Below are 18,124 nucleotides of genomic sequence, written 5' to 3' on the forward strand. Positions count from 1 at the left end.
CCAGGGAAACTCTAAAATAGGTTTTTCAAAAATCCCAAACCATCAAAGGCACCAGTTTACCACTAGAACACTGACGAGTTTGGTGAAGAAATATTGTACGGTTTTCTAAAATAGGTTTTTCAAAAATCCCAAACCATCAAAGGCACCAGTTTACCACTTGACCACTGACGAGTTTGGTGAAGAAATATTGTACGGTTTTCAAGATCTGCTCCGGAAACGAGGACTACAGCCATTTTTAGTCTAAGTCAAAGTCGTTGCCAGGGAAACTTGAAAAATAATCTTTTAAAAAATCCCAAACTATCAAAAGGGACCAGTTCACCACTAGACCTATCTATGTGCCAAGTTTGGTTAAGATATCTCTAATGGTTTTTGTGTTCTGCTCCGGAAACGAAACGTGACAGACAGATGGAAGGATGGAAGGACAACAGACTTCGTGAAGTATATAAATAAGGGGAATACTTTGATTCCCTATATTTTTTAACCCAACAGTATGCAAGTATCCCACGGTAGGACAGAGGGTTGGATCTACTGCATATCCCCATTTGCAATTGAGTGGGCAGGCCAGAACACGGACTCAACAAGACTGCCACTTTGTCTTCAACCCAGGGTGTGTCAATTTCACATGTCCCGTAATACATCACCACTATGGCTGATTACAGGTAACGTTGGGTCTGAAATTACGTTGCAACAAGAGTTTCTCGAACTGTAGTTCCCCTCACAATATGTAGTAATGCAATTACTCAAAAGAAAGAAAGAACAAACAGAACTTGTCTTTGGTCACAATATGTTTTTGGTACCACTTGGGGGGTTGGGCAAAGTGTCTTATATACCAAACATTACACATTAATGTGTTAAACATGATTTTATGTGATAGCAATATTAATTTCACAGCTTTTAACATTGATAGCCACTTTCAGTTAGAGCCCTGCTGCTGTGTGATAGGGTTGGCCTCATAGCTAGTTGAAACAACTTCTGCAAGCAGGATCTTCACACAGCTCTTTCTCTCTGTCAAGAAAAAGCAGTTAATGCATTAAGGAGTAATGCAGGATAAGTAAACACTCGACAGGTTTTCTGCAGGCCAATTCACTGAACGAAGGTCGTAATAAGCGACAATGGCAGGAGGGACAAATGAATGTCAGAGTCGACGGACGGTGAGGGATCTATCATCTGTCTTGAGGCGTGAGGACATGGAATGACCCAATGTCTTAGCATTGCCTGCATCAAGGGAAGACGCCAAAGTTGGAAACAAAGTCCCATGCTATTTAAAGCTGGACGACGTGATGGCAGGGTTTGGGCAGTGAATCCTTAATGGTGACCTCATCCAAAGCCTGCTGCAACAGCACAAGAATCCCAGAGACCAAATGATGAACAGGGATTGTGTAAGATGGCATTGTAATCTTGGGATTGAAGAAGCATTTCGCAGAAGGCAGTGGGACAGGATCCTTAAGTTTAAGGACATTCATGATCCACAGGATCCGATCCTTAGAGGTGGAGAGTGGCTGCTCCTCAACCTTAGAGGTAGCAACACTAGGCGCTGAAGCGCAAGAGGCGGCCCTCGGTGAAGATCACACACGCCTGGGAACCCTGTCAGGAGATGATGAACATGTTCTTGAATGACGAGGAGGAGAACAAACAGCCCGAGATGCCTGATAAGGCGTTGCAGGTGACGACTGAAGTAGGAAGGGTACCCTAAAGAGACCAGAGTGGTGAGTTTAGAACCGAATTGACTTCCATGTCAATATGACCATCCTGAGGAGAGGTCACCAGTGGTTGTCTGACCCAAGACAAGGACAACAATGGCCAAGGGTTACGAGAGGGGTTTGAAGTCTCGAGCTGTAGTTGTTGGTGAGCCTTTTTTTGAGTTTAGCCAGGTAAGAAAAGGTGGGAGGATAAGTGGGCACAATCAGAGCATCGCTGGTCCAAGAAGCAGTTGACCCAGCAGTCAGGGCAGGGACCCCTACGTGGGGATCATGAGCCGAATTCTTCCCATGGCAGTCAACGCACTTTTGAAGAGGGCGTAGAAGGTCATCGTCAACACCAACACTGTCTCCGAAATGACCACATTGTCCATAATATCTCAAGTTTTAAACAGAAAAAGAGAATAAGAAAGGACAATATAACAAACATAAAACGAAACGCAACCGTTCACTTAAAACGAGGGAGGTAAAAACACATGAAATGGAAACCAAAACGGAGCTTTCGTGTGGCGAAAGGTTTTTAACAATGGCAGGGAAAGAACATGTATGAGTAAGGTAAGCAGCCGTTATATGATATATTTACTGAAAAGAAATGTCTAGGGACCCGCGGATTAGGGCTGGGATAGGTAACTCGGGTATCCGGGTTGGGTGGGTACTGAGTAGGACCCGAGTACCCACAGGACTACCGGGACCCATGGTTAGTCATGTGATATATTGTTTAATGACTAAACTTATCTAGAAATCTATAATTACACTACAAGTCATTAATGTTTGTTTTTCTTTCTGAATATGCACCCATTCCTTCAGATTTTTCATATGGTTGAATAAAGATGTAACTTAAGTCAACTTCAGTGTATGCATGACCAGATTGTGTAATACATGAATCTAAATACGTTTGGCCAGGGCTATGCTAAAAAAGTTCCCAATCAGCCATTTAGAGACATCTCCTGAGACCTAGAGTGGGTCTCCGGGTAGGGTCGGGTAATGGGGGGCGGGTACCCGGGTAGTAAATTTGGACTCGCCCCAGCCGTACCGCAGAAACATGTGCATAGGAAGATATTCAATTCCAACCGAAATGACAAACAAATCCAATTGTAAATGTGGAATGGAAGCAAACACGTCCGTTCACTACAGGCGATGTAGGAAAAAGTGGTGAGTACAGGAGGATGCTGGGAGCGAGGTGGTCGGAGGGTGTGTTCTGGTGATTATTGTCTTCACAATGTTCCACACTGTTATATAATCGAAGCAAGAAGGAATATTGCAAACTGTTGTGGTGGGATAAGTTAAATAATTTATTCATTTCACAGCAACCACATGCCTACAACGTAACGTGTACAAACTTTAGAAAGTCTGTCTCACAAATTTATTGACACCGAAATATGTTTCTAATTCTTAGTGTTAATTTTTAATTGGTCACATGTAACATTTTCATCGCGAACACAGCAAGAGTATTTAGGATCACAAATCACACACAGAATACAGAATAATATTGACAATATACTTCCAAAATGGCTTACAGTCTTACTAACAGGCTTACAGTCGTTCTCAAATAATTATCAATAAACAAAACAGTTATCAAAAAGGTGTGGCACAAAATGGTTAATTGTAAAGGTAAGTCTTACCTGAATTGTCTCAGTCATTGAGACTGATTAAATATGGATCGTGTTAATGTGTCTAAATCTGTAACTGGGCATTTTACTAAATTACTACTGATCTTCCTCCAAATACATTACAAACCCTAACTAAGAATAACCAACGAATGAGATGCTAATTGTTAAACTGATGACAACTGATACTGGTTGTTTTTGCTGTTGTCTGGCTAGTCTAGGTTGGCCGTACTTGCGACTCACTCAGTCACTGGTCACGACAATATTTTTGCAAATTGTGGGATAAGCAAGACAGCCTATTTAACTCAACTAGCCAAATTAGGGAATGGGCTAATGCTTGAAGATGGTCCTTAGCCTGTGACACTAGGGCAAATATTTCTATCTTTTATCCCCTTACTGCTGAGTACAAATGCTTTTGCCAGTGGTAAAGGGGGAGCCAAGCCAGATTCTCCAGGTGGATCTTTTTCTTCAGTTACTTGCTCCTCTGCAGACTCCTGAGTGTCACAACAAGACGGCTCAACTTACCATCTGGGTGAGGAGTGTCACAACAAGACGGCTCAACTTACCATCTGGGTGAGGAGTGTCACAACAAGACGGCTCAACTTACCATCTGGGTGAGGAGTGTCACAACAAGACGGCTCAACTTACCATCTGGGTGAGGAGTGTCACAACAAGACGGCTCAACTTACCATCTGGGTGAGGAGTGCTGCTCAACTTACCATCTGGGTGAGGAGTGTCACAACAAGACGGCTCAACTTACCATCTGGGTGAGGAGTGTCACAACAAGACGGCTCAACTTACCATCTGGGTGAGGAGTGTCACAACAAGACGGCTCAACTTACCATCTGGGTAAGGAGGGCTGCTCAACTTACCATCTGGGTGAGGAGTGCTGCTCAACTTACCATCTGGGTGAGGAGTGTCACAACAAGACGGCTCAACTTACCATCTGGGTGAGGAGTGTCACAACAAGACGGCTCAACTTACCATCTGGGTGAGGAGTGTCACAACAAGACGGCTCAACTTACCATCTGGGTGAGGAGCGTCACAACAAGACGGCTCAACTTACCATCTGGGTGAGGAGTGTCACAACAAGACCGCTCAACTTTCCATCTGGGTGAGGAGTGTCACAACAAGACGGCTCAACTTTCAATCTGGGTGAGGAGTGTCACAACAAGACGGCTCAACTTTCCATCTGGGTGAGGAGGGCTCACAACAAGACGGCTCAACGTACCATCTGGGTGAGGAGTGTCACAACAAGACGGCTCAACTTACCATCTGGGTGAGGAGGGCTCACAACAAGACGGCTCAACGTACCATCTGGGTGAGGAGTGTCACAACAAGACGGCTCAACTTACCATCTGGGTGAGGAGTGCTGCTCAACTTTCCATCTGGGTGAGGAGTGTCACAACAAGACGGCTCAACTTACCATCTGGGTGAGGAGGGCTCACAACAAGACGGCTCAACTTACCATCTGGGTGAGGAGTGTCACAACAAGACGGCTCAACTTTCCATCTGGGTGAGGAGGGCTCACAACAAGACGGCTCAACGTACCATCTGGGTGAGGAGTGTCACAACAAGACGGCTCAACTTACCATCTGGGTGAGGAGGGCTCACAACAAGACGGCTCAACTTACCATCTGGGTGAGGAGTGTCACAACAAGACGGCTCAACTTACCATCTGGGTGAGGAGTGCTGCTCAACTTTCCATCTGGGTGAGGAGTGTCACAACAAGACGGCTCAACTTACCATCTGGGTGAGGAGGGCTCACAACAAGACGGCTCAACTTACCATCTGGGTGAGGAGTGTCACAACAAGACGGCTCAACTTTCCATCTGGGTGAGGAGGGCTCACAACAAGACGGCTCAACGTACCATCTGGGTGAGGAGTGTCACAACAAGACGGCTCAACTTACCATCTGGGTGAGGAGGGCTCACAACAAGATGGCTCAACGTACCATCTGGGTGAGGAGTGTCACAACAAGACGGCTCAACTTACCATCTGGGTGAGGAGTGCTGCTCAACTTTCCATCTGGGTGAGGAGTGTCACAACAAGACGGCTCAACTTACCATCTGGGTGAGGAGTGTCACAACAAGACGGCTCAACTTACCATCTGGGTGAGGAGTGTCACAACAAGACGGCTCAACTTACCATCTGGGTGAGGAGTGTCACAACAAGACGGCTCAACTTACCATCTGGGTGAGGAGGGCTCACAACAAGACGGCTCAACTTACCATCTGGGTGAGGAGTGTCACAACAAGACGGCTCAACTTACCATCTGGGTGAGGAGGGCTCACAACAAGACGGCTCAACTTACCATCTGGGTGAGGAGTGTCACAACAAGACGGCTCAACTTACCATCTGGGTGAGGAGTGTCACAACAAGACGGCTCAACTTTCCATCTGGGTGAGGAGTGTCACAACAAGACGGCTCAACTTACCATCGGGGTGAGGAGGGCTCACACTGCCTAGTTACAGGATACATGGTATTGTGCTAATGGTGCAGGAGACTTGATGTGAGCTTACTTGTTTTTCTTGCCCTTGGACACCAGGTCTTCAATGTCCACGACAGAGCCCAAAATCTGACGGGCTTCACTAGTTTTCTTCATATCTGAAAGAAAGCCAGGCAGATGAGACATCACACACACTACCATCTGTCTTCATCCCTCAGGCTTTTCCCTTGCTTGCTGTTTTCCATTTTCAACCAAAACTGTTTTATCCTTTACTTGAAGCATTCCCATTTGCATAGGAACATCTGAGAAGTGGGGACAATGACAGTGACAGGTATCACTGAATGGGGGATGCTGTATACTCACCATCCAGCACGTTGTAGTAGTGACATCGCCTTGCCTGCACCTTGGCTCTGCACATATGCACCTACAGAACACAACAAACAGGGGGAAACATGTCAGTAGTAGAAACATCATCAGAATGTGTCGCTAAAGATTATGAGCCCACCTGGGACATGACACTTCACACATTAACTGATCATGAGTAAACATCACATGTATTCTTCATTAACCGAGGTGGACAGGGGACAGGCTATTCTAGACAAACCAAAGAGAAGAAGGACAGAGGTCAGGCTATTGTAGACTAACCAAGGAGAAGAAGGACAGAGGTCAGGCTATTGTAGACCAACCAAAGAGAAGGACACAGGTCAGGCTATTGTAGCCAAACCAAAGAGAAGAAGGATAGAGGTCAGGCTATTTTAGACAAACCAAAGAGAAGAAGGACCAAGGTCAGGCTATTTTAGACAAACCAAAGAGAAGGAGGACAGAGGTCAGGCTATTGTAGACTAACCAAAGAGAAGAAGGACAGAGGTCAGGCTATTGTAGACTAACCAAAGAGAAGAAGGACAGAGGTCAGGCTATTGTAGACTAACCAAAGAGAAGAAGGACAGAGGTCAGGCTATTGTAGACTAACCAAAGAGAAGAAGGACAGAGGTCAGGCTATTGTAGACTAACCAAAGAGAAGAAGGACAGAGGTCAGGCTATTGTAGACTAACCTAGGAGAAGAAGGACAGAGGTCAGGCTATTCTAGACTAACCAAAGAGAAGAAGGACAGAGGTCAGGCTATTCTAGACTAACTAAAGAGAAGAAGGACAGAGGTCAGGCTATTCTAGACTAACCAAAGAGAAGAAGGACAGAGGTCAGGCTATTCTAGACTAACCAAAGAGAAGAAGGACAGAGGTCAGGCTATTCTAGACTAACTAAAGAGAAGAAGGACAGAGGTCAGGCTATTCTAGACTAACCAAAGAGAAGAAGGACAGAGGTCAGGCTATTCTAGACTAACCAAAGAGAAGAAGGACAGAGGTCAGGCTATTCTAGACTAACCAAAGAGAAGAAGGACAGAGGTCAGGCTATTGTAGACGAACCAAAGAGAAGAAGGACAGAGGTCAGGCTTTTCTAGACTAACCAAAGAGAAGAAGGACAGAGGTCAGGCTATTCTAGACTAACCAAAGAGAAGAAGGACAGAGGTCAGGCTATTCTAGACTAACCAAAGAGAAGAAGGACAGAGGTCAGGCTATTCTAGACTAACCAAAGAGAAGAAGGACAGAGGTCAGGCTATTCTAGACAAACCAAAGGGAAGGACAGAGGTCAGGCTGTTGTAGACTAACCTATGAGAAAATGGACAGAGGCCTGGCTATTGTAGTCTAACCAAAGAGAAGAAGGACAGAGGTCAGGCTATTGTAGACAAACCAAAGAGAAGAAGGACAGAGGTCAGGCTATTCTAGACTAACCAAAGAGAAGTAGGACAGAGGTCAGGCTATTGTAGACTAACCAAAGAGAAGAAGGACAGAGGTCAGGCTATTCTAGACTAACCAAAGAGAAGAAGGACAGAGGTCAGGCTATTCTAGACTAACCAAAGAGAAGAAGGACAGAGGTCAGGCTATTCTAGACTAACCAAAGAGAAGAAGGACAGAGGTCAGGCTATTGTAGACGAACCAAAGAGAAGAAGGACATAGGTCAGGCTATTCTAGACTAACGAAAGAGAAGAAGGACAGAGGTCAGGCTATTCTAGACTAACCAAAGAGAAGAAGGACAGAGGTCAGGCTATTCTAGACAAACCAAAGGGAAGGACAGAGGTCAGGCTGTTGTTGACTAACCTATGAGAAAATGGACAGAGGCCTGGCTATTGTAGTCTAACCAAAGAGAAGAAGGACAGAGGTCAGGCTATTGTAGACAAACCAAAGAGAAGAAGGACAGAGGTCAGGCTATTCTAGACTAACCAAAGAGAAGTAGGACAGAGGTCAGGCTATTGTAGACTAACCAAAGAGAAGAAGGACAGAGGTCAGGCTATTCTAGACTAACCAAAGAGAAGAAGGACAGAGGTCAGGCTATTCTAGACTAACCAAAGAGAAGAAGGACAGAGGTCAGGCTATTGTAGACGAACCAAAGAGAAGAAGGACAGAGGTCAGGCTTTTCTAGACTAACCAAAGAGAAGAAGGACAGAGGTCAGGCTATTCTAGACTAACCAAAGAGAAGAAGGACAGAGGTCAGGCTATTCTAGACTAACCAAAGAGAAGAAGGACAGAGGTCAGGCTATTCTAGACTAACCAAAGAGAAGAAGGACAGAGGTCAGGCTATTCTAGACAAACCAAAGGGAAGGACAGAGGTCAGGCTGTTGTTGACTAACCTATGAGAAAATGGACAGAGGCCTGGCTATTGTAGTCTAACCAAAGAGAAGAAGGACAGAGGTCAGGCTATTGTAGACAAACCAAAGAGAAGAAGGACAGAGGTCAGGCTATTCTAGACTAACCAAAGAGAAGTAGGACAGAGGTCAGGCTATTGTAGACTAACCAAAGAGAAGAAGGACAGAGGTCAGGCTATTCTAGACTAACCAAAGAGAAGAAGGACAGAGGTCAGGCTATTCTAGACTAACCAAAGAGAAGAAGGACAGAGGTCAGGCTATTCTAGACTAACCAAAGAGAAGAAGGACAGAGGTCAGGCTATTGTAGACGAACCAAAGAGAAGAAGGACATAGGTCAGGCTATTCTAGACTAACGAAAGAGAAGAAGGACAGAGGTCAGGCTATTCTAGACTAACCAAAGAGAAGAAGGACAGAGGTCAGGCTATTCTAGACAAACCAAAGGGAAGGACAGAGGTCAGGCTGTTGTTGACTAACCTATGAGAAAATGGACAGAGGCCTGGCTATTGTAGTCTAACCAAAGAGAAGAAGGACAGAGGTCAGGCTATTGTAGACAAACCAAAGAGAAGAAGGACAGAGGTCAGGCTATTCTAGACTAACCAAAGAGAAGTAGGACAGAGGTCAGGCTATTGTAGACTAACCAAAGAGAAGAAGGACAGAGGTCAGGCTATTCTAGACTAACCAAAGAGAAGAAGGACAGAGGTCAGGCTATTCTAGACTAACCAAAGAGAAGAAGGACAGAGGTCAGGCTATTCTAGACTAACCAAAGAGAAGAAGGACAGAGGTCAGGCTATTGTAGACGAACCAAAGAGAAGAAGGACATAGGTCAGGCTATTCTAGACTAACGAAAGAGAAGAAGGACAGAGGTCAGGCTATTCTAGACTAACCAAAGAGAAGAAGGACAGAGGTCAGGCTATTCTAGACAAACCAAAGGGAAGGACAGAGGTCAGGCTGTTGTTGACTAACCTATGAGAAAATGGACAGAGGCCTGGCTATTGTAGTCTAACCAAAGAGAAGAAGGACAGAGGTCAGGCTATTGTAGACAAACCAAAGAGAAGAAGGACAGAGGTCAGGCTATTCTAGACTAACCAAAGAGAAGTAGGACAGAGGTCAGGCTATTGTAGACTAACCAAAGAGAAGAAGGACAGAGGTCAGGCTATTCTAGACTAACCAAAGAGAAGAAGGACAGAGGTCAGGCTATTCTAGACTAACCAAAGAGAAGAAGGACAGAGGTCAGGCTATTCTAGACTAACCAAAGAGAAGAAGGACAGAGGTCAGGCTATTGTAGACGAACCAAAGAGAAGAAGGACATAGGTCAGGCTATTCTAGACTAACGAAAGAGAAGAAGGACGGAGGTCAGGCTATTCTAGACTAACCAAAGAGAAGAAGGACAGAGGTCAGGCTATTCTAGACAAACCAAAGGGAAGGACAGAGGTCAGGCTGTTGTTGACTAACCTATGAGAAAATGGACAGAGGCCTGGCTATTGTAGTCTAACCAAAGAGAAGAAGGACAGAGGTCAGGCTATTGTAGACAAACCAAAGAGAAGAAGGACAGAGGTCAGGCTATTCTAGACTAACCAAAGAGAAGTAGGACAGAGGTCAGGCTATTCTAGACTAACCAAAGGGAAGGACAGAGGTCAGGCTGTTGTTGACTAACCTATGAGAAAATGGACAGAGGCCTGGCTATTGTAGTCTAACCAAAGAGAAGAAGGACAGAGGTCAGGCTATTGTAGACAAACCAAAGAGAAGAAGGACAGAGGTCAGGCTATTCTAGACTAACCAAAGAGAAGTAGGACAGAGGTCAGGCTATTCTAGACTAACCAAAGAGAAGAAGGACAGAGGTCAGGCTATTGTAGACTAACCAAAGAGAAGAAGGACAGAGGTCAGGCTATTCTAGACTAACCAAAGAGAAGAAGGACAGAGGTCAGGCTATTCTAGACTAACCAAAGAGAAGAAGGACAGAGGTCAGGCTATTCTAGACTAACCAAAGAGAAGAAGGACAGAGGTCAGGCTATTCTAGACTAACCAAAGAGAAGAAGGACAGAGGTCAGGCTATTGTAGACCAACCAAAGAGAAGGACACAGGTCAGGCTATTGTAGACAAACCAAAGAGAAGAAGGACAGAGGTCAGGCTATTCTAGACTAACCAAAGAGAAGAAGGACAGAGGTCAGGCTATTCTAGACAAACAAAAGGGAAGGACAGAGGTCAGGCTGTTGTTGACTAACCTATGAGAAAATGGACAGAGGCCTGGCTATTGTAGTCTAACCAAAGAGAAGAAGGACAGAGGTCAGACTCACCTATGAAAAATTGGACAGAGGCTATTTAAGATCGGGTTCACCAGGTTTTTCTATGGATCCATGGTTACCTTAGATGTGTTGTTTGTTTCCTTGCTGACTTTCTCATCAATACACAGCTGCTCCCTGGATCCCAGGACACAGGAGTTGACACTGTAACACACAACCACGGCACACTTTACAGGTGCTCCCTGGTCCCTAGGTGTCACTGTAACACACAACCACAGCACACTTCACAGGTGCTCCCTGGATCCCAGGACACAGGAGTTGACACTGTAACACACAACCACGGCACACTTTACAGGTGCTCCCTGGTCCCTAGGTGTCACTGTAACACACAACCACAGCACACTTCACAGGTGCTCCCTGGATCCCAGGACACAGGAGTTGACACTGTAACACACAACCACAGCACACTTTACAGGTGCTCCCTGGCCCCAAGGTGACACTGTAACACACAACCACAGCACACTTCACAGGTGCTCCCTGGACCCTAGGTGACACTGTAACACACAACCACAGTACACTTTACAGGTGCTCCCTGGCCCCTAGGTGACACTGTAACACACAACCACAGCACACTTCACAGGTGCTCCCTGGACCCTAGGTGACACTGTAACACACAACCACAGCACACTTTACAGGTGCTCCCTGGCCCCTAGGTGACACTGTAACACACAACCACAGCACACTTCACAGGTGCTCCCTGGATCCCAGGACACAGGAGTTGACACTGTAACACACAACCACAGCACACTTTACAGGTGCTCCCTGGACCCTAGGTGACACTGTAACACACAACCACAGCACACTTCACAGGTGCTCCCTGGACCCTAGGTGACACTGTAACACACAACCACAGCACACTTCACAGGTGCTCCCTGGACCATAGGTGGAACTGTAACACATAACCACAGCACACTTCACAGGTGCTCCCTGGACCCTAGGTGACACTGTAACACACAACCACAGCACACTTCACAGGTGTTCCCTGGACCCTACATGACACTGTAACACACAACCACAGCACACTTCACAGGTGCTCCCTGGACCCTAGGTGACACTGTAACACACAACCACAGCACACTTCACAGGTGCTCCCTGGACCCTAGGTGACACTGTAACACACAACCACAGCACACTTCACAGGTGCTCCCTGGACCCTAGGTGACACTGTAACACACAACCACAGCACACTTCACAGGTGTTCCCTGGACCCTACATGACACTGTAACACACAACCACAGCACACTTCACAGGTGCTCCCTGGACCCTACATGACACTGTAACACACAACCACAGCACACTTCACAGATGTTCCCTGGACCCTACATGACACTGTAACACACAACCACGGCACACTTCACAGGTGCTCCCTGGACCCTAGGTGACACTGTAACACACAACCACAGCACACTTCACAGGTGTTCCCTGGACCCTACATGACACTGTAACACACACCCACAGCACACTTCACAGGTGCTCCCTGGACCCTACATGACACTGTAACACACAACCACAGCACACTTCACAGGTGCTCCCTGGACCCTACATGACACTGTAACACACAACCACAGCACACTTCACAGGTGCTCCCTGGACCCAAGGTGACACTGTAACACACACCCACAGCACACTTCACAGGTGCTCCCTGGACCCTAGGTGACACTGTAACACACAACCACAGCACACTTCACAGGTGCTCCCTGGACCCTAGGTGACACTGTAACACACACCCACAGCACACTTCACAGGTGCTCCCTGGACCCTACATGACACTGTAACACACAACCACAGCACACTTCACAGGTGCTCCCTGGACCCTAGGTGACACTGTAACACACAACCACAGCACACTTCACAGGTGCTCCCTGGACCCTAGGTGACACTGTAACACACAACCACAGCACACTTCACAGGTGCTCCCTGGACCCTAGGTGACACTGTAACACACAACCACAGCACACTTCACAGGTGCTCCCTGGACCCTACATGACACTGTAACACATAACCACAGCACACTTCACAGGTGCTCCCTGGACCCTACATGACACTGTAACACATAACCACAGCACACTTCACAGGTGCTCCCTGGACCCTACATGACACTGTAACACATAACCACAGCACACTTCACAGGTGCTCCCTAGACCCCAGGATACCAAAGCTGACACTGCAACCCAGATAACAACAATTGACAGCCTTCCCTTGATATCACAATAGGAGAGTAAATGAGTGAACTTTGTTTGAAGTCACAGTTAGCAGGCCTGTTGGTAATCTGGTATGTGTCAAGCAAACCAGTGGTTACTGCAAGGGCAAGGACAACCCATAAACAGCCACATCACACACTGTCACCCCCATCCAACTACTGCAATGCTATGGAGACCTACGTGTTGTATGTCGTCCTCTTCAGCTCCTGAACAGCCTGAGACAGCTGAGAATGTGTCCTGGACGCATAGATGATCTTCGGAACCACTTGTATAAGGGACATTGTTTAAATAGCAATCTGTCAGTATTCAAGTCGAGTCATGGCAAAAAGTTGACACAATCAGTGAATTCTTGAATTACACTTGAATATGTTACTATCACACTAAGATGAAATTATTTTGAACACATTTACTAAATGAGCACAGGGTAATTTCTTCAATTCTATTGACACATTCATAAATACTGATCAACAGAAATAAATAAAATATCTTTTAAATCAATACATGCAGCTCAAATGTTTGTCACACTAATGTTACATGCTTTAACAAAAACAAAAGTCTTCATATTTATACACACCATACTCATTGGTACCCCATGAAGAACCAGACGATTGCTGGAGTTTGGACGAGATTTTTTTCATTAAGTCATCTTGAAGGTTTTCCTTGTCACCAAATAATGATGCCACACCCATCTGCTTGTTGAGGTCAACTTGAGCCTTACGACCTTGAAGCCATGCCAGAGAAGAACACAACAGACAGAGTGTTTTGCCTGTTCCTGTGGGACTCTCCAGAATTCCATGTTTCTCCTGGAACAATCATGTCCATCAACACATTCAACAAAAGACAGAAATATTTCCAAATATAGACTCAAACATAGGTTTAATAATTTGAGCTAATATGATGTCATCAAATGGAGAAACATACACTTCAAAGTTCAGTTCCCTCAGTCCAACAATTTCTGGGAAAATTTCTAATTATATTATGCATTTTGAGAAAATACAAGAGTATTACAGACAAATATGAATCACAAAATTAACTAAACAATACCAAATTTCATTACATTTTGCAGACATTTTGAAAATGAGACTCAAACCTCTCAAACAAATTCATGTGACAAATATCATTGGTCAAGTGGTTTCTTCGGAGATTATACTTAGTGTGAGGAAATGCATTTTGAGAGAATTTAAGAGCATGGTTGAAGTTCAAAGGTGAAATATAGGTAAAAGAATGAAATTTTGCTAACAGAGGATCACATATGTTGAGACCCACTAGTAACTACACACAGACCACATTTCATTACATTTTGCATAAGAACTGCAGAGTAATGGTCATAAATAGCTTTTTCAATATAGCTCATGGTGGCCATGTTGAAAATCTGATTCAACATAATAGCAAAAGTAGTGTTTTGTACATTTGTGCATCCATAAATCAATTGTCTCAGCATCAGCTTAAAAGTGGTGAGATGCTTACCCTCTGAAGACATTCAATGACTTTTTCCATAAAAGCCTTCTGGCATTCATATGGTTCAAAGGGAAAGTCAATTGACACCCCTCGCACACTTAACTGTGTCATTCTTGTTGTCTCAAGTCTGTAACAAAACAATAAACACACAGAGTACAAACACATCAATCCATCCATTGTGGACTCCACATCTACAATATTTACAATAATTACAACATGTCATGAAGCATGTGAACAAGATGCATTTACATTTTAAACTTCAGCAGATCATGGTACCATATTTTAGGTCCATAGTGCCCATTCTTTTTTCCAACTGTGTGAAGAGTAAGATGCACATAATACGCTATGACAATGTGCTTAGATTATTTTTCTCAACTAGCACTGGGCGTTGCCACCATTAGACAATTTCGGTGTAATGCCACAGTAGGCCTATGTAACACACTGCCTGGCCTAGGAACTTTGTTCAGCACAATTTGTTTCTTTCTTTCTTTATATGACATACTTAAAGAAAAAATGATTATCGTTGAAGCACATAAGTGTTTGGTGTAAGCACCTAGCCCTTACTTCTGGAATTAAAATATTCATGCCTGAGGAACAGATAATCTTGTTCTTCTGAGATGAGGACTTCTCTTATATTACCCATTGTAATTAAGAGAGACAATGGTGAAAACAAGATAAAATCTCAACCATGCAAAGAAAATTCAGTGAAGCCTGCATATAATTCTGATGATATGACATTGATCTGTGACATCATGAACACTGATTGATGAGAATATCATATCATATTGCTTTCACCAAGACCGGTGTGTCAATGGCTTCCACTAACCAATAACTACCTGTGAAGAAAGGGTTAGAACAGATCTTCAGCAACCAATACATGTCGTAAGAGGCGACGATGCTTGTTGTTAAGGGCTACTCACAAGATTGGGTGGTCAGGTTCACTGACTTGGTTAATGCATGTCATTGTATCCCAAATGCATGGATTGATGCTCTATCATATAGCTGGAATATTGCTGAGTGCGGTGTTAAACCATAAACACACACTGATGAATGAGCATTAAGTATCACCACACATGTGCAAAACACTTCTGCTGTCATGAGTCTTAATTTACTACATGGGTAACCAATCCTGAATTACCCGACACTACCCACTTACCTGCTGTAGGTCTCAAGAGTTATGTACAAAATATCTGATTGGGAATTGTTTAACCGGAGCCCTAGCAAAATGTATTTAGTTACATGTATAAAACGATCTGGTCATGCATACATTGAAATTGACTGAAACATATAAAAGTCAGAAGGAATGCATGCAGTCAGAAAGAAATGTCGACATTTGTGACTTGTAGTGTAACCATGGAGTTATAGAATCTACAATATTGTCATTAAACCATATATCATGAGACTAGCCACAGGTCAGGGTGGTTCTGTTGGTACCCCGGTCCTTTTCAGCACTCACTCGACCAAGTACCCATCACAGCCCTACTTTCTACCCTATGGGTGATGTTATTTTCTTTCTGTTCATGTTCTTAGGCTCCAATATCTGATATTTATTCTTATTTTGTTCCTGGATTTCATGTGAATGATTAGGGACGGTCAAAAATCATTACAGTGTGGGGTGAGTCAGAGGTTTTTGATGCACATATAGAAAATAAGGACCCTCGCCATGTCCTTGTACATTTTTTAAAGGCCATCCCCGAAAAGTCAAAATGCAAAAGCACTTTAAATTTTATTATTAAATATCCATTAATCATGACCCTCCCCAAATGTTTATATATTCTGACTTTCTATTTGAAAATGTCATATTTTTTGGTGTGACGAAATATTGTAAATACTCAATCGATGGCTTGATTTTAAGATAAAGTTGTCTTTTATAAGTGATAGAGATGTTTTACGGCTGTCCTTGTGGCTAGCGAGAAAACTGTTTCTAAACGTCAGAAAACCCGTAACACGTACAGGGGATCTTAAAACAAATTAATAGTTAATAATGCGGAGGGCATCAATAGTTGGCAGTTGCTGCACCTCATCTTTTACTGCTTGTGGCAAAACTGACAATCGACTGCTCAACTTGCAGCCTGTAAAACAATCTACGGCTTGCACAGTATCCAACCACATCTGACAGTGACACTGAACAGCGAATTATAGTGAATGACACAAGATTTCCCGCGAAAATTGGAAAATGATTATGATAATATTTGTGTCAACGTGACCAATATTTGTACATTTGGTATGCAGCTGGTATGGTATCATTAACGAGAAGTTTGGTAGAAGGGGCAATCTCACCAAAATTACTTCGGTGATTTTCATATCAGTTAAAACGATTCGGGCAACATTAATTGTGTTGCATTCAAAATGTAAACACATGTGGCGGCCATTTTTGAACATGACCTCAGGTCTAATCTTATTATATCCGGTTCAACTCAAAAGACCAATGAAATACGCGAAAAATAACCTGCGAGCCAATCAATAAACCGTTCATAATCCCAACAGCCAATCGTTTCTACCAGAAGTGACGTCACATATAAGTAGCGCGGAGTTTAGTTGAAACACTCTGTGAGGTCGTTACCGTTTTATCTTGAGGTTTGTTCGTTTTTTCTTCTCAACGGGTTGTCCTGTTTAGATACTGTTTTCTTTACGTTGATGTAGAAAGTACCTGTGAGGCACACATACTGACAATTTTGTGGTTTTGTGTATATTCAAACAACTGCAGTTCATTCGTGACCATCTGTGTTCATCTTCTCATTTACCGTTTCAAAATTCAGAAAGTATTTACTCAGGATCAAGCACAGCGATTTTGGATTAATTTTATTTATGTGCGTATAAACCTTTTCATACAGTAGAGACCTTTTGACTGTTAATCACTGGTACACTGACAGATAAACAGCTTGTCAAAACCAGCTTCTGACAATACCTATTTTATTTTGATAGGCCACTGTTTGTCACTGCTAAAATAGACAGGAAAACAATAATAATGTACCAAAAACATAAAATTTGCAAGGTTACCTTGGTTACGGATGTGTCAATAGGTAAGACTTGCGCCCGTATCTCACCTTCAAAAGTTGTATATGTATGCATTGCCGCTCAATCTTGTTAGGTATAGGGTATATATTTTTTAGGGGAGATACGGAGGGAAGTCTTCCCACCCTGTCAAAATTAGACAAAATCATGAATGGTTCCTCTTGCCACTGGAATCTTGCAAAATCACTAAATTTGTTTTGAAGCTCAGTTTTGCGCTCTGGCTGGCTGATCTAACTCTATGTTACCAGCTTGAAGCTGGGCAATGGAGTTAATTTGCATGATTAACCATTAGTAATGTTTATCTAGTGATAGCACTCAGTTATTTACATTGTTGTGTGCACACGTGCAGTTGTGACATTTTCACATAAGGTGAAATTTATTAAAAATTTAAGGATGTACCTCTGATTAGTTAAGAATTGACATGAATATTAAGAAGTCTTGTCCTGCTTGTGTCAGCGAAAACCATGCTCTAGATTTCACATAGATCAACTTCGAACATCGCTGTCATCTTGGTCTCAGATTGCACTTCATTCGCAAAAAATCAACCAGATTGAATGTTTACCATTCCCTGGTAATTGATCGTCGGTTCAGAAGAGCAGTAGGAGCTGACACTCTGTCCAGTCAGGGCTCTTTGAGTATATATAAACTCTGTAAAGGTGTTTTGTCATAATCGTAAGCTTGTTTATTCTGCTGTCGTCA

The 18,124-nt window shown here is 43.8% G+C and overlaps 1 protein-coding gene across 1 annotated transcript; it reads right to left on the reverse strand.

The window, feature by feature from the left end:
* Positions 1-412: 412 nt before the first annotated feature.
* Positions 413-16,793, reverse strand: LOC125372766 (regulator of telomere elongation helicase 1 homolog). The gene is made up of 7 exons (XM_048383371.1): positions 16,691-16,793; positions 14,420-14,537; positions 13,527-13,755; positions 13,133-13,217; positions 10,814-10,895; positions 6,117-6,177; positions 413-5,911 (listed from the first exon to the last, which is right to left on the reverse strand). The coding sequence occupies exons 2-7, from the start codon at positions 14,519-14,521 to the stop codon at positions 5,823-5,825; spliced, it is 648 nt and encodes a 215-aa protein (XP_048239328.1). The 5' UTR covers positions 14,522-14,537; positions 16,691-16,793; the 3' UTR covers positions 413-5,822.
* Positions 16,794-18,124: the final 1,331 nt, after the last annotated feature.

Source organism: Haliotis rufescens, unplaced genomic scaffold, assembly GCF_023055435.1.
Source record: "Haliotis rufescens isolate VD_foot unplaced genomic scaffold, xgHalRufe1.0.p SCAF_479, whole genome shotgun sequence".
In the NCBI taxonomy this organism is placed as follows: Eukaryota; Metazoa; Mollusca; class Gastropoda; order Lepetellida; family Haliotidae; genus Haliotis; species Haliotis rufescens.

Coding starts and splice junctions, on each gene's coding strand:
- LOC125372766 (XM_048383371.1), bottom strand. CDS start 14,521: ATGACACAGTTAAGTGTGCGAGGGGTGTCAATTGACTTTCCCTTTGAA. Junction 10,896..13,132: donor AAGAGGACGACATACAACAC/GTAGGTCTCCAT, acceptor TGTGTGTTACAG/TGTCAACTCCTGTGTCCTGG. Junction 6,178..10,813: donor AAACAAACAACACATCTAAG/GTAACCATGGAT, acceptor TGTGTTCTGTAG/GTGCATATGTGCAGAGCCAA.